The sequence below is a fragment of the Trichosurus vulpecula genome, chromosome 2, assembly GCF_011100635.1.
Source record: "Trichosurus vulpecula isolate mTriVul1 chromosome 2, mTriVul1.pri, whole genome shotgun sequence".
In the NCBI taxonomy this organism is placed as follows: domain Eukaryota; kingdom Metazoa; phylum Chordata; class Mammalia; order Diprotodontia; family Phalangeridae; genus Trichosurus; species Trichosurus vulpecula.
The window spans coordinates 30,332,431-30,348,384 of record NC_050574.1 but is presented as its reverse complement, the minus strand read 5'-3'; the positions used below and the strand labels follow the sequence as shown (position 1 = coordinate 30,348,384).

General features: G+C 43.5%; 1 protein-coding gene across 1 annotated transcript; it reads left to right on the top strand.

Moving 5' to 3' along the window:
• The first annotated feature begins 224 nt into the window (after positions 1-224).
• On the top strand, positions 225-1,005 carry LOC118840444 (transcription factor HES-5-like). The gene is made up of 3 exons (XM_036747956.1): positions 225-287; positions 445-625; positions 758-1,005. Exons 1-3 carry the CDS (start codon positions 225-227, stop codon positions 1,003-1,005), a joined length of 492 nt encoding a protein of 163 aa, XP_036603851.1.
• Positions 1,006-15,954: the final 14,949 nt, after the last annotated feature.

The following is a 15,954-nucleotide window of genomic DNA, read 5'->3' as shown; positions in this document are numbered from 1 at the left end:
CCTATTCACCCGAAGCCCAAGCATACAAGAAGAGAGGCTTCTCTCATTGTCCAGCCCTGGCTTCTGATTGGCCAGTGAGTGTGGGAAAGTCAGCTAGGCCAGAGCCCCACAGATCCCGGGGCAGGCGGACTGGATAAATACGGGAGCTGCCGAGCAGCGGGCAGTCCAGGCACCAACTCTATTGCTACTTGTTTTCAACTTTGCTGTCTCTAGCCGAGAGCCCCATGGCACCCAGCACAGATTTCATGGAGCATAGCTCCCTCCTGACTCCCAAAGAGAAAAACAAAGTAAGTTCTCAGACTTGTGCAAAAACTTGGGACCATCTCTAGTTTTTGAAAATAGAGACTAAGTAGGACTGGGGGAAGAGAATGGCTGGGATTGGGACTGGGAGAGTCCAGAATGGCTCTTTGCTAACCACTGTGTTACCCCCTTCTCTCTCAACAGCTGAGGAAGCCGGTGGTGGAAAAGATGCGCCGGGACCGCATCAACAGCAGCATCGAGCAGCTGAAGTTGTTGCTGGAGAAGGAGTTCCAGAGACACCAGCCCAACTCGAAGCTGGAGAAGGCTGACATTCTGGAGATGACCGTCAGCTATCTGAAGCAGCAGAGCCACCTGCAGGGCAAAGGTGAGCATGGGACTCTCGATGCCAGCTGTGCCAGGGGATACAGGAGGAGGGTCTCAGGACCAGAGCCTAGGCAGGGGTTGGGTGCTGCTTTTGGGACCCCCTTCTCATCCTTCTCTCTCTCTCTTCCTCCAGCTCCAGGCTCACTTCCCAGAAGCCTGCAGACGGACTTCAAGGAGGGCTATGCCCGCTGCCTGCAGGAAGCCTTCCACTTCCTCTCCTTCCACAAGGCACAGACTGACACCCAGACCAAGCTGCGCAGCCACTTCCAGAAAAGCTCCTGGGCAGCCCCTGAGGGGCTGGCTCCCTCCTTCCCGGCTCCTGGCCCTGGCAAGCAGCCTGCCCTCAAAGGCCCTCCTAGTCCTCTGTGGCGGCCCTGGTAGATGGACTGATGCTGGCCAGCTCCAGGCTTTCACTCCAGAGGAAGGTGGCTCCTGCAGGACCTCCTCTTTTCAGTAGGGAATATTAGTTCCCCTTTAATTTATGTGTGAAGAGAATGGAATACTTGAACTCTCGGCAGTGGACAGAGCCCTGGACCAGGAGTCAGCAGGCCTGGACTCCGATCTCCATTTCTGCCACTTACAGTGTGACCTTGGGCCAATCACTTCCCTTTTCTCTGCCTCAACTCTGAGGTCTCTTCCAGCTTGAAGGGAAAGGAGTCCAGTATTCTGTTGAGCGTATAGGGCTGTACATAGATGTGCCTTCATAATGGAGGAGTATTAATGGGTAGGAAGGGGAAGGGACAGGGAGTGGGAAAGGGAAAGGGATATATGTTCTGTATGTTAGAACTGTAGTAAGATTGTTAATCTTTTAAGTGCAGAGATGGGGGTGGGGGTGGGGGAGAATTCTCTCGCTTGTGTAAGAGCTTTGTGGCTTTGCATCCTGTTTTCTTGCTCCCCCTCCTTGGACAGCACTCCTTCTTCCTCATCTCTCCCCCTGTTCCCAAGAGGAGAAGCCCTTTCTGGGACCTGGGCTAGCTCTCTCTGAGTCCTGGGACAGTGGTTGGGATCCTCTGACCTCCTGGTGAGAGTTATTCTCTCCAGTGACTACTTTGGGGAGGTGAAGGGAGCTAGACCATGTCAGACCATGGACAGGGAATGGATGCTTCTATAGGGTAGCTGCCTTTATTTTTCTATTTGTGAAAAGAATGGGGATCACTTTATATTAAAGGATGTGAAGGGATGGGGGTGGAGGGTGGGAGGCTGTGGTTTGAATGTTATACATTTGGAGGGGCTGGTCCTTCTGAGAAATCACTGCTGCCAGCCTCAAAGCAGTTGCATCGTCCAGGGTGTGTGTGATGACCCTTGTCTGGCAGGGATTTGAGTGGGTGTGCTGGGCACCAGGGCTTCTGGGTGCATACTGTGTATGCTTGGGTATTTTTGTACCAGATAATTATGGTAAAGCTAAATAAATATGCATGATTTTCCATCTCTGTCTGGAGTCTCTCTTCTTGCCCTAGCTCTTGACTGGTGAGACCAGAGTTCACTGTGGCTATCTGTCTGGATGGAGAAGGGAGGTGAAAGGAAGAGAGGGAGGAGAGGGCCAGGCTCAGGGCACTAAAGTGCCCAAATCCTGGAAACACAGACCTCTCAGAGTTCAGTCACTTGGCATGATGGATTAATTAATGGTCCATCAGGTTTCACCCTCGGGGAGCAGAGCAGAGTTTGGAGACTTCTATTGTCTCTAGCTTTTCTAGCTAGTATCTGAAGAAGCTGAGCTAATTGGTAATGACCTGGTCTAGTCTTGCAGAACCATTAATGGCTTTATTCATTCAATTCAACAGGATTAGATCTTGATTAGGGCTAGCGAGACCACAGTGATACACAAGTTCATCTCCTGGGGAGAGGGAGCAATAATCTCCGAGGTCCAGGGTATCCTACTTTGAAAGCAGCCTCATTAAGTGACCCATTGAAATGGGTCACTTAACTGGGCTCCTCTGGGGGGATGGTGAAAGGTGGTATAGTGGGATGGTTTAAGTTCTGTTCCTGACACATACTGGCCATGTGACTGGGTGAGTCACTGAACCTCTGAAAGCTGAGCATCATTTTTAATACTGTGAGTTGCAAAGCAGACACCATTGCAGTCACTGCACTCTTGTCTTCAAAATCCTAAAGAGATGATTCTAGAAACTTTTGAGACATTTCCCATTTGGAGCCAGAGCTAAACCTTGTCTGCCCTCCCTCCCCCCGCCAAGCTAGGTGACAATTGGACTGGGAGTCAGCAAGACCTAAGTTTGAATCTGATCTCAGCCACTCACTAGATGGGTGACCCTTGGGAAGTCACTTCACCTGACTGCCTCAGGTTCCTCAACTGTAAAATGGGGATAATAATGGCACCTACATTCCAAGGCTGCTGTGAGGATCAAATGAGACACAAAGTGAAGCTCTGTGTAAGCCTTAACGTGCTATATAAATGGTAATAGTGACTGATTTTGATACCAGCATCGGGTGCATTTGGTGCTGGCCCAGCACAGGTAGAACTGACATTATTTTATACAGCCTGAGTTTAGGAAGATAGGAAAGCTCCCCTACCCCCCTTCATGACCCCACCCACAACCCTAAAAAATCAATATAAGAACTGCCTTCCTTTGCTCTCTCCATGGTCACGGTTTCAGGTGCAAATCCCCCCAGATGGGTGGACTCATCAGACTCTTAGGATCATGGAATAAGAGATGGAGAGCCTGAGGGGACCTCCCTGGCCATGTAGTGTAAATCCCTTATTTTACAGATCAGGAAACTGAGGCCCAGAAGGGGGAAGTGACCTGTTCACTATCACACAATCAGTAATTAACTGATGGATGATTTGGACTCATGTCCTCTGGTACGAGATTCCATAACAATTCCCCCTTCCAACCCCTTCTCCCATCAACTTCCACCCTCAGTATAGAATCTGCTCTAGAGCAGATTTGTGAGGTGTCCCACTTAAAGCAGCCTTATTTAATGAAATATATCTTCAAAACAGGATGCTTTCAATTGGGGGCACCCAAAGGATTAAAGGGATGCTGAGAAGTAGAATGGCATAATAGGTGGGTGGCCAGATCTGGGTTTGAGCTTCTCACACAGACTGGCTATGTGACCACCCAGATTCTCTCATCTCCTGGACACATACACACATTCCTTTGTCAAACAGTTTTGATGACAAGAAAGCACTGTGATCTAGCAGAAAGAGCCCCAGCTCTGGTGTCAGAAGAGATGGCTTTGAATCCTGCTTCTGCCATGAAACTATTGGCTTGACCTTCTTCTCTCTGGACCTCAGTTTCCTCATCTGTGAAATGGGGAGGGGGAGATAGGTAATGTCTAAACTTGCAAATTCCAGAATCTTCAGTGTAATCTCTCTTCCACACAACAGCTCCTCAGATCATAGGAGCATCAGTTAAAAACTAAAAAGGACCTCAGATCATTAAATTTGGCACCCTTCATTTTTGTAGACTTGAGAGAAGGGGGGGGAGGAGAGAGAGAGAGAGAGAGAGAGAGAGAGAGAGAGAGAGAGAGAGACACAGAGAGAGAGACACAGAGATACACAGAGACAGAGACAAAGTGAGAGACAAAGAGAGAGATAGACAATGAGACCAAGTGACAGCTAGGCAGAGAGAGAGAGAGACAGAGAGAGAGAGAGAGAGAGAGAGAGAGAGAGAGAGAGAGAGAGAGAGAGAGAGAGACAGAGAGAGACAGAGAGTCAGACACAGAGAGAGAGACAGAGTGAGAGACAGAGAGACACAGAGAGACAGAGACAGAGAGAGAGACAGGAAGATGGAGACAGAGACAGAGAGAGAGACAGAGAGAAAATGCAATTTATTAAGTGCTTACTATGTGCCAGGCTGTCTGCTAAGTATTGGGGCAACAAAAATAGGAAAATAAGAGTTCCTGTTCTCAAGGAGATTACATTCTATTTAGGGAAGACAAGACATAAAAGGGAACTCAAAAGATCGGAGAGGGAAGATGCCTCCTCTAAGCCAGTGCCAGACTAAACATCCATAGGCTTCCTTCACAGAATATGGTTTGGAGTCCCATCGTCATCCTGGTTGTTCACTCCTTCATTCAACAAACATTTCAAAAGCATGTACTGTGTGTAGCTAGTAGCCTTGATCCTCTGGATGCTCTCCATCACCCTCCTCCCTAAAATGTGTTGCCCAGAACAGAGCCCAGTTCCAAATGTGATCTGCCCAAAGTGGAAGACAGAGGACCAGCCCCTCTGTAATCAGCCAATCAACTAACAGGCATTTATTAAGTGCCTACTATGTGCCAATGCCAGGCACTGGGCTCAGTGTTGTCGACCCAGCTGGGGATACTGTACAAAGAAGGACAAGATCCTTATTCATGATGAGCTCACATTTACTGGACGTCACTGACTTCTGTTAATGGAGTTGAAGATTCCACCTGGGCAGCCATTCATGCTCCTGAGTGGGATGGCATTGCTGGCCGATCCACCAGGGGTGCTCTAGAGCCGGCTCACCAGAGCTGCTTGGTCAATTTTCAGCCAGAGCATTTCCACCTTAAAAACAAGCAAAATACGAATCAGGGCTTGAGTCATTGCTGTGCTGATTATTAGACTTAAGAAAGAGATGGAGAAAACGTTCGTGATGATGAAAATATTAAACTGCTTTTTTTTCTTTCCCTGAGAGATGGCTGTTAAACATTTACCAGTACACCACTGGCTAAACCTTGTTGTAAAGTCCCTAAAAGTGGGGTGTGAATGACATCCTCCCTCAGTGATAACAGTGGTCATTTATATGGCAGAGTGAGATGGTGTTAACCCCACTTTACAGGTGAGGAAACTGATGCTCAGAGAAATTAACTGACTTGCCAAGGCCTTAAAGCTGGTAAGTGCCAGAAGCTGGATGTGAACTGAGGTCTTCCTGGCTCTAAATCTAGCATATTGAGAGTGCAGGTAGGTAAAAGGGAACTGTGCCAGATGTGAGTAGAGTGGGTACCTGGAGGGGGGACAAGGATAAAAAGGAGAGGTGCAGAGCTGGGAGGTGGAGTCACTAAGCATGAATATTGGGATCATGAATATGAAGAATGGACATTGGGAGCAGGGATCTGGATTCAAATCTTGACTCTTCCATTCAGTAGTTGTATGACCTTGGACAAGTCACTTAATGCCTCTGAGCCTCAGTTTCTTCATCTATAAAATAAATAGGTTAAAGTAAATAACTCTAAGGTACAATGCAGCTTGAACTCATTGGAGCCTGTCAGTCTGACCACTTTCATTAAAAGAATAAAGGGAAGTGGTTGGAATGGCCATTAGGTGGCGCCATAGTGCACAGAGCATTTAACCTGTAATCAAGTAGACAGTGAATTCAAAAGTAGCCTGAAAGACACTTCCTAGCAGTCTGTCTCAGTTTTCTCACATGTAAAATGTGGATAATAACAGCACCTTCCTCCCAGGGCTGTGAGGCTGAAATAAGATGATATTTTAAAGCCTTTTTCAAACCTTAGAATGCTGTTTCAACAGTAGCTATGACTTGTATATGGCAGCTCCAGGTTCTTACCTCTCCCAGGACAGGGCCTCTCTGAGTCTGGGCGGCAGCTTAGCCTCTTTACCAATATGGCAGCGCTCAGAGTTTGGCATTGTGGCAAAGACTTAAGTGGGGGAAGGAGAATCCCAAACAGAATTAGTTAAAGATTTAAGGGAGGGGTGGTATGCTTGACTGGAATGGGTTAAAAAAATGTTTTGCATCTCAGGAGAACTCACTAATAGTGTTGGGGGATAGAAGCCTGGAGTGGGGAGGTTAGGAGAAGGGGTGTCCAGGAAACCTGATTTTAAAGTTTCAAATTGTTTCACACACATTATCTCATCTGAGTCTTGAAACAACCCTGTGCAGTAGATGCTTTTTTATTTCCATTTTCTGGTATTGTTCTGTTGCTTTCAGTCATATCTGACTCTTCTTGATCCCATTTGGGGTTTTCTTGGCAAAGATGCTGGAGTGGTTTGCTACTTCCTTCTCCAGCTCATTTTACACATGAAGAAACTGAGGCAAGCAGGGTTAAGTGACTTACCCAGGGTCACATAGCTAGTAAGTATCTGAGGCCAGATTTCAACTCAGCAAAATGAATCTTCCTGACTCCAGGCCTGGCACTCTATCTACTGAGCCTCCTAGCTGGCCCCATTCCCATTTTACTGATAAACAAACAGACTCAGAGACTCAAAGTGACTGGCCCAGAGTCTCACAGTTGGATTGGGGGCTAGACTTTCCTGCCTCCAAATGCAGCATTCTTTCTGCTCTGCCATGTTGTGTGTGTTCCAAAGCCATCTTAGTCTAAGTCTTTCCTAAATCCTGTCTCTCCAAACATATAGTGCATTGCTATGTATACAGTGGGAATTTACCAAATGTTTGATGTGTGAACCTTTTGTCACCTCTGTGTCTTGTATGCTCCTATAGGTAACCCTAGGTGGGGCATGAAGGTCTGTGCTGTCCCCATTTTCCTCAGTGAAAAAGGAGCAGATTCTGAATACTCCCACACCACACTCATGGTCCTACTCAGAGGCAGGACTGTCCCCTCTAGTCCCATCTACACCCTCCTCCTTTTAGTGCAGTTTGACCTCAGATCTGCACTCATTTTCTGGGGCCCCATGGCTCAAATGACTCATTTTCCCAGGGAAAATCCAAGTAAGCCCAGGATGTAAGATTTAGGGTTCTGCTTGGAAGGGTTACAGAAGCATTCACCAAACGAAGCTATAAATTGGCAGCCCTCCCACAATGAGTGTTTTAAAACTTACAAGAGAACTGCAGGGCCTACTATGGAATGTAAAAACTTCAGGGCTGTCCCTCCAAACACACTCTGATCTCAGGGAAGGACAAGCCTGCAGACAATAGGAATGAGCTAGTTTATAAAAAGGGAATCAGGCTTACATGATCCCACCCTTGGTGGGGGAGAGCACAGTAGGATGGACACAGTCCCTCAGCCACCCTCAGCTTGGTCTGCCTGAATGGACAAAAGGAGAACATAAGAGGAGACAAAAGAGTACTCTCAGTCATTGGAATTCAAAGGGCAGGATAGGAAGCCTCTGCCATCAGGCTGGAGGCTATCTCCTCTTTTCTAGAAGATTCCTTTCCCCCTTCTGCCCCTCCTTTGGTGAATCTCTCCCACAATCTCAATTTTGAGGCAGCACCCAGGCCAGTCATGCAGCCTCCTTCACTCCTATCCCAGCACAATCCTTACTTTCTAGACTTCTCCACTCCTTCCTTTCTATCTATCTATCTATCATCTATCTATCTGTCTGTTTGTATCTTCCTCTAATCATCTAATCATCTTTCTCTATCCATCTCTCTCTCTCTCTCTCCCCCTCCCTCCCTAAATACTCTGACAATCATTTATCATCCATCTCTGTAGTCTTTGTCCTGCTTCTCAGTCTCAGTGATCAGTGTTAGTCACAAGAACAAACCCCAAAATCTGAAATAGAAAGACATTTATTGAGCCATCTAGTAGGGAGAGAGGGAAAGAAGGGGGGCTCCCTCCACTATTCTTTGGGGGGTTATATTATGTAGAATTCAGACTAGGGCATAAAGACATTCACAAAACTGTGCATACCCTTTGATCCAGCAATATCACTCCTAGGTCTGTATTCCTAAGAGATTAAAAAAGTGGGGAGGAGGACCTATTTTTACAAAAATATTTGTAGCAACTCTTTTCATAGTGGCAAAGAACTGGAAATTGAAATGATGCCCATCAATTGGAGAATGGCTGAACACATTGTGGTATATGATTGTAATGGAATATTACCCTAGTATAAGAAATGATGAGCAGGCAGATTTCAGTAAAACGTGGAAAGACTTACATGAACTGATACAAAGTAAAGTGAACAGAACCAAAAGAACATTGTACACAGTGACAGCAAGAATGTATGATGACCAACTTTGATCAACTTAGCCATTCTCAGCAATGCAGTGATCCGAGACAATTCCAAAACACTGATGATGAAAAATGCTATCCACTTCCAGAGAAAGGACTGATGGAGTCTGAATGCAGATCAAAGCATACTATTTTTCACTTTTAAAAATTTGGGCCATGTGATTTCTTTCACATAGTCTTTTGTGACTAATGTGGTAATATGTTTTGCGTGATTAAACATGTATAAGGTATATGAAATTGCTTACTATTTCAGGGAAAGGGGAGGGGAGTGAAGGAAAAAATTTGCAATTCAAAATTAAAAAAATAAATGTTTAAAATTATCTTTACATGTAAATAGGGGAAAATAAAATACTAAGTGAAAAAAAGACATTTGCCAATTGGCTCACATAGGCTGTCTCCAGTAGAAAGGCTGTTTGAGATATAGATTGGCAGGTAAGCCAATCTAATTTAGGTAACCCAAAACACAGCTTTGGGTGGACCCAAAAAGCCACTGGGTAGGATCTAAGCATTCCTTACCGTAATCCTGCTTCCCTGAAGCACCTCTGAGGTCAGCCTGAGCTCTACAAGCTTTTGGAGCCAGACAGTGTTCTGTGTAAACTCAACAATATTAATAAAGTATAAGTAATAATTACTTTCTCCATACCACGGCTTCCAGGCTGTGCTCCTCCTCCATTCCACTCTCTGCTCTCCCAGATTTCCTTCCTATTTCATCTCAAACTCTTTTCCTTCCTCCGTTCTCCCAACATCTCTGGGGATCTGGTTCTTTTCTTTCCATAATTGTAGAAGGGCCTACATATAGAAAAATATATAAATACACACACATATAAACATGTTGTATCTCCTATTAGACTACAAACTCCTTAAAAAGGGAACTTTTTGTCTTTCTTTGTATCTCCAGCACTTAGCCTGACACCCAGCAGATGCTTAATAAATGCTTTTTGATTGATTGAATATCTTGTATCCCCATTGTCTGCCTTAGCCTCCCTTCACTGATGATGAAGGCATTAGGCTGTCCATCCTGGAGAAGAGAAGACTGGAGTGGGGGATCTGAACAGGGATTCAAAGATTCTGAGTGGGATGGGACCTTAGAGATCGGCTAGCCCAAACTCATTTTTCAGAGAAGGAAACCGAGGCCAGAACTTTCTCCACTACACCATGGTGCCTTTCCGTTCCCTTAGCTCCCTGAGATTCTGTGAGTATTGAGTAGACGGAGATTCATCTTCACCTGGGAGCCAACAGGTTTCAGGGGGCTCCTTCCCTGATGCCGTTGGAGCAAGGAGGGCTTGCTGCAGCCGAGCTCAGATTTGAATTCTAGAAAAACTCTACCATGCTTTACAATTGCCACCAGGTGTCACTTGTGAGTCATTGGGAGAGGGCCAGGCCTTGGGGAAAGACACTGCAAGACTCAGTTACACAACGAATGTTAGGTTAAGTTTGGAGCATGTATAATGCTGATACTGTCATCATCATCCATGGGAATGTCCCACTTGTGCTTGTGAGAAGGCAGCAGTTTTATGTTGAGGTTAGCTGTGGCATTTGAAGCATGTCTTCTCCATCCCTAGTTCCTGAATAACCTCATTTCTTAGCCAGATGTTTTGGTTAATGTTCAGAGATTAGTATCTACAACAAAACCTTTTTGTTATCATAACACAACACCCATTTTTAACTTGGCAGAGCAGCCATGGCTAGATCCTTTCAGTGGGCCATAGTTTTTGCCCTCAATTATATGTAAAACAATTTTTAAAAGTTAGCTCTCATTAATGTACCTGAACCCGTATGAAGTGAAGTGAGCAGAACTAGGATAACATTGCACACATTAATAACAATATTGTATGGCTAAGAACTATGCGTGACTTGTCTTGTCTTAGCAATGCAATGATCCAAGCAAATGCCAAAAGACTCATGATGAAACATGCTGTCTGCCTCGAGAGAGAGAACTGATGTTGTCTGAATACAAATGGAAGCATATTTTCTTTTTCTTTCTTCCTTTCTTCCTTCCTTCCTCTCTTTCTTTCTTTCTTCCTTCCTCTCTTTCTTTCTTTTGTTCTTTCTTTCTTTCTCTTTCTTTTCTCTTTTTCCATAAAATGACTGATATGGAAATGTTGATGATTGCACATGTATAACCTATATCAAATTACTTACCATCTCGGGTAGTGCTTTGAGGGAGGGAGGGATAGAATTTAGAATCAAAACAAAATAGATAAATGTTAAAAATTGTTTTTATATGTAATTGGGGAAAATAAAATATTATTTAAAACAAATACCAACAGAGTTAGCTCTTATTAATCAGTCACAAATAACAATAACTAGCACATTAAGAATTACAAAGCACTTGACATGATTTTGTTTGCTCCTCACAACCATCCTATGACCTAGGTGCTATTATCATTCCCACTTTACAGATGAGGAAACTGAGGAAGACAGAGATCAAGTGACTTGTTCAGGGTCATGTAGCTAATGAATGTCTGAGGTACGATTCGAACTCAGGTCTTCCTGACCCAAGGCACAACCCTCTATCCACTAGACTAAATCAGCTTGTGAAAAGTGGTAGCCAAGACCCTTGGCAGGCTAGTAAGTGTCTCAGGCAGGATTTGAATTGGGATCTTCCCAATTCTAAATCCAGCACTCTCCCTGAGCCACCTCTGTATTTGGACCTCTCCCCTTCCTTTGATTCTAAACCCATCATTCTTTGAAGTGGCCCATGCTGCCAGTCTCTCGGGGATGCCAGTGATTGAATCCAGGGCCTCTTGTTTGTAAAGCACATGATCTACCAGTGAGTTATACTGGCTAGCTCAGGCTAGAGTTAGCTAGGTCAGGGTTGGGAAAAGGGGCCCCCTGGGACAAAGGTCCTAGATAAACTCTCCAACCCCCACCCTTCTCCAGCCATCTGGGATGGCAGACAAGAAATAATCATATCTAGAGACAGAAAGGACCTCAGAGATAGGGTAATCCAAGCCCTTTATTTTATGGAGGCAGAAATTGCAGCACAGAGGGGATTTTTACCCAAATCTTCCATACTGATATAGTCCTTCTGTCAGTACCTCTGGGAAGTACCAGTGGTAGACTCCCCACCCCCAAGTTTCTTTGGGAAGAGGGATGAACTCCTGGGCTGGGCTCCAGAGTGGTGATTTCACAGCTGAGTCACAAACCTTTTTTCACACCTTTCCTAAAGAGAATTAAATGTTTAGACAGTAATTTGCTTGAAAAAAATCAGGGGGTTTCATGGGCCACAATCTCCATATGAGTTAATAGTATGGTATGGCAGCTGAGAAAGCAAATTCAACCTTGGCCTGCCTTGAGATGTATGGTTTCAAGGAATAAAGAGGTAATAGTCCTAATGTATGGTGCCCTGGTCAGAACACATTTCAGGTATTGTGCTTATCCTGGGTTTTTACTTTTGGCAATTGATAAGCAAAGTGCTTGGTTTATGTTCATTTGTTCAGTCTCCTCCAACTCTTCCTGAGCCCATGGACCATAGAATGTCCTCCCCCATGTCCTGAAGTCTGTCCAAGCTCATGTTCATTGGTTCCATGACACTATCCATCTCATCCTCTGCCACCTTCTTCTCCTTTTGCCTTCAGTCTTTCCCAGCATCAGTCTTTTCCAATGAGTCTTGTCTTCTCATTATGTGGCCAAAGCATTTAAACTTCAACTTCAGTATTTGTTCTTCTAGTGAATGGTCAGAGTTAATTTAAGTATTGGCTGACAAATCTCCTTGCTGTCCCAGGGACCCTCAGGAGTCTTCTTCAACTTCTATGAACTGATGCAAAGTGAATCCAGCAGAACTGGGAGAACATTGTACATAGTAACAGCACTATTGTATGAGGATTGTGGAGGAATTTTGATTTTTATGATAATCAAATAGTATGTGTAATAAATATACTAATAGATTAAATTTTGTAGAATTGCTTTTTCCAGCTTGTGTCAGACTCACAACACAGCTTGAACTGGTCAATCAAACTTTGACAACGCTCACAATCGCTGACATCCTTCTGACTTTGCACATGAAGTGAAGTGAATCAAAAACTGTAGAACCTGTTCCCGTCATAGAATTCTCGACCCACAAGGACTTGAGCAATATTGCTCCCACAGGACTCCAGAATTGTTTTATTATCTTCCATTTATGGGTTTGTTGTGGGAAACCAGTATGGCCCTGTGAATGATTGCTTGTAATACACCTTCCCACTTGTGATTTATGTATATAATCTCTTTCTTTACTTCAGCAAGGTGGAATTACGATCAGGAGAATTCTCGATTTGCAAATCTGTTCCTCATAATAAAACTAATTAATTAAGTAGCTATCTGATTACTGGCACTTTGTCTCTGGCCTGCTGTTTCATCATTTTCAAGTTAGAGGCTGACTCAGTAAAATCCTGTTAACATGATCATAACTGTGAATGACTCAGCAATACAGTGATCTAAGACAAATCCAAAGGACTCATGATGAAATTGATATCTACCTCCAGACAAAGAAATGAAGGATTCTGAATGCAAATTGAAGAATATAATTTTTTACTTTCTGTATTTTTTTGGTGTCTCTCCTTCCCCCTCCCCCTTTTTGGTCTGTATCTTCTTTTACAACATGACTGATATGGTTATATGTTTTACATGATTGAATGTGGAAAAAACAACGATCCAAGATTTAAAGAAAAGTCTTCTCTAGCACCATAATTCAACAGTGTCACGTCAATTTGGCAGTGCTCAGCTTTCCTTATAGTCCAATTCACACAGCTACACATTGCTACTGGAAAAACCATAGCTTTGAGTACATGGACCTTTCTCAGTAAGGCAATGTGTCTGCTCTTTAGTATGTTGTCCAGATTTGCCATAGCTTTCCTTCCAAGGAGCAAGCATCTTTTAATTTCATGGCTGCAGTCGCCCCCTACAGTGATCTTTCTTCAGCATCAGTGGGTGGAGCATAGACCTGCATTATTGTGATGTTGAATGGTTTGTCTTGGCATTGGGTCATTTTTGAGATTATACCCCAATACTGCTTTTCTCATCCTTTTATTGACTATGAGGTTACTCCATTCCTACCCACAGTAGTCTAAGTAGTGATCACCTGCATTAAATTCACCCATTCCTATCCATTTAAGCTCACTGACACCCAAGATGTTGATGTTTAATCTTTCCATCTCCTGTTGACTATATCTAGCTTCCCTTGATTCATGGGTCTTATATTCTGGGTTTCTATTCAATATTGATCTTTACAAGCATTGACTTTTCCTTTCACCACCAGACACATCTGCAGCTGAGCTTCCTTTTTTATCCTTCCCAGTCTGGCTTATAGTAGGTGCTTAATCAGTGCTTGTTGAATGAATGAACCAGTGAACTAGAGGCAATTCAGAAGAAGATACCTAGAATGATGAAAGGCCTTGAGTTCTTACCATGTAGTAATACCTAGCACATTTAGAGTGCTTTAAGGTTTGCAAAACACATTACAAACATTCTCTAATTTGATCCTCACAAGATGATTCTCTGAGGTAGGTGCTGTTATTATTCCCATTTTACAGATGAGGAAACTGAGACTGAGAGAGGTTAAGTGACTTGTCCAGGGTCATACAGCTAGTGAGTGTCTGAGGAAGAATTTGAACCCCATTTCTATCACTGTTTGCAACTATGTGCCTCATTACTGAAAATGGAACAATGGAGGAAAAAGTTAGAAGATCTGAGTCCTTGGCCAATGTATCAGTAAGGCAATAAACACAACATCAAGGATAATCAAGAATATGTCTATGTAGCTCTGTAGTGCAAAGCATGAGAGACTCTCCACATAGAAGGTAGAAGAAGTAAAACGTTTATTCAGACACCAGATAACCATATCCTATAACCAAATGTTCAGCTCCCACAAAGTTAGCCCACTTTATCATAATAGCAAGGAACTTAAAACACAATATCACAACATGGAGCCTTGCCATCCCCAAACCTCTCTGATCCCCTGCTGGGGCATTCCCAAAAACAAACTCCCAGTACAGCTATCACAGTCTGCTCAGCTATCATAGGCTGGCTTTCTTTAACTCAGCTCTAACTATCACTACAGTCATTAACAGCCATAACAACTCTCTCTCTCAGCATTTCCTGTGACACAACTTTGCTTTTCCTCTCAGTAAGCTCCTCCCACCACATGTGACTTAGGTTTCCTATGACATAAGCAGGTCACATGACTTATTAATGAGTGGGAAAGATCTTCAAATCTAAATTGCTATGACATTTGGCCCCAAGATCTTTCTTATCCATTACATAGGGCAATGGGAATTTTGAGATAACTGGTGTCAACAGGACTTTACACAACAATATAACAGGAATAACACTAGATAGGCATACAAAACGATGTCATCATTTCCCCCTAGAACAGATGGGGCTCAAAATCTTGGGGTAAAGGGTGAAGATCCCATCCTCCACAGCTTCTTCCACCTGAAATTGGACATTCCCCAAGAGGTAAAGAGTCCTATTTGAGAGGTCAGTTCTTTAGCAAGCTGGCATCTAGAACTCAATTGATGCCAGGTCCCAGGAAAACACATCACAGTCGTGGACAGGTCCAGAGGTGACATCCGAACACATCAGAGGGTGACATCTGACTGAAGCGATCAGGGACCTGCAGGTGGATGGTACTAAGCCCGCAGGAAACAAATTTCACAAACAAATTTAAGAGACAGAAGTCCAAAAAGAAACAAAGAGACTATCATAGCCTCATTCATGATAGAATATGTGAGTCAAGGATACAGTTTCATAATTATTTTCTCCTGGGTAAAGCACTGTTACGGTATTGTCTTTCCCATGTGCTATAATTTCTGTAGCCTTTGGAACACTGTCTGGCTTCTGTTTTACCCATACTTTAGCTCCCAATTTTATTCTGTCAGTAGAACCCAATCCTTCCTTTACTCTGATAGTTATTTTGGAAGGAGGATCAGTTGTCAGAAGGGGTATTGTTTCACAAGGAATAATAATCAATTGAACTATTCTATAATTTTTACAAAACTGTATAGGTTCTTCACCTAAATTCTGGAGTGTTACAATAATTTCTCCTTAATAACTAGAATCTATAACTCCAGCCAATACATGTATTCCTTGAGCTGCTAATCCTGGTTTAGATAATATCCATCCAATATGATTCTAAGGGATTCTTATACATATCCCAGTAGAGAGTTTGCTTATCTCTTTTCTATCCAACCAAAAGTTCTCTAAACAATGCAAATCATATCCTGCCAAACCAGTTATTCCTGGATGTGGAGGTGGAACATCTTTCCTCACAGTCCAATACTCAATATTTTGGATCTTATGTGCTTGCTGTTTTCTAATTTGCAGATTTGCCGTCATCATTCTGGCTAAACATGTACTTCCTCCTAATGGTCTATTATTCAAATTATGTAAAGCAGTGAACAAATTATCCTTCCAATGTTGATACAAATTATTAGAACTTAGCTTTCTTAACTGTTCTTTCAACAATCCATTCATTCTTTATTTATTTATTTATTTTCT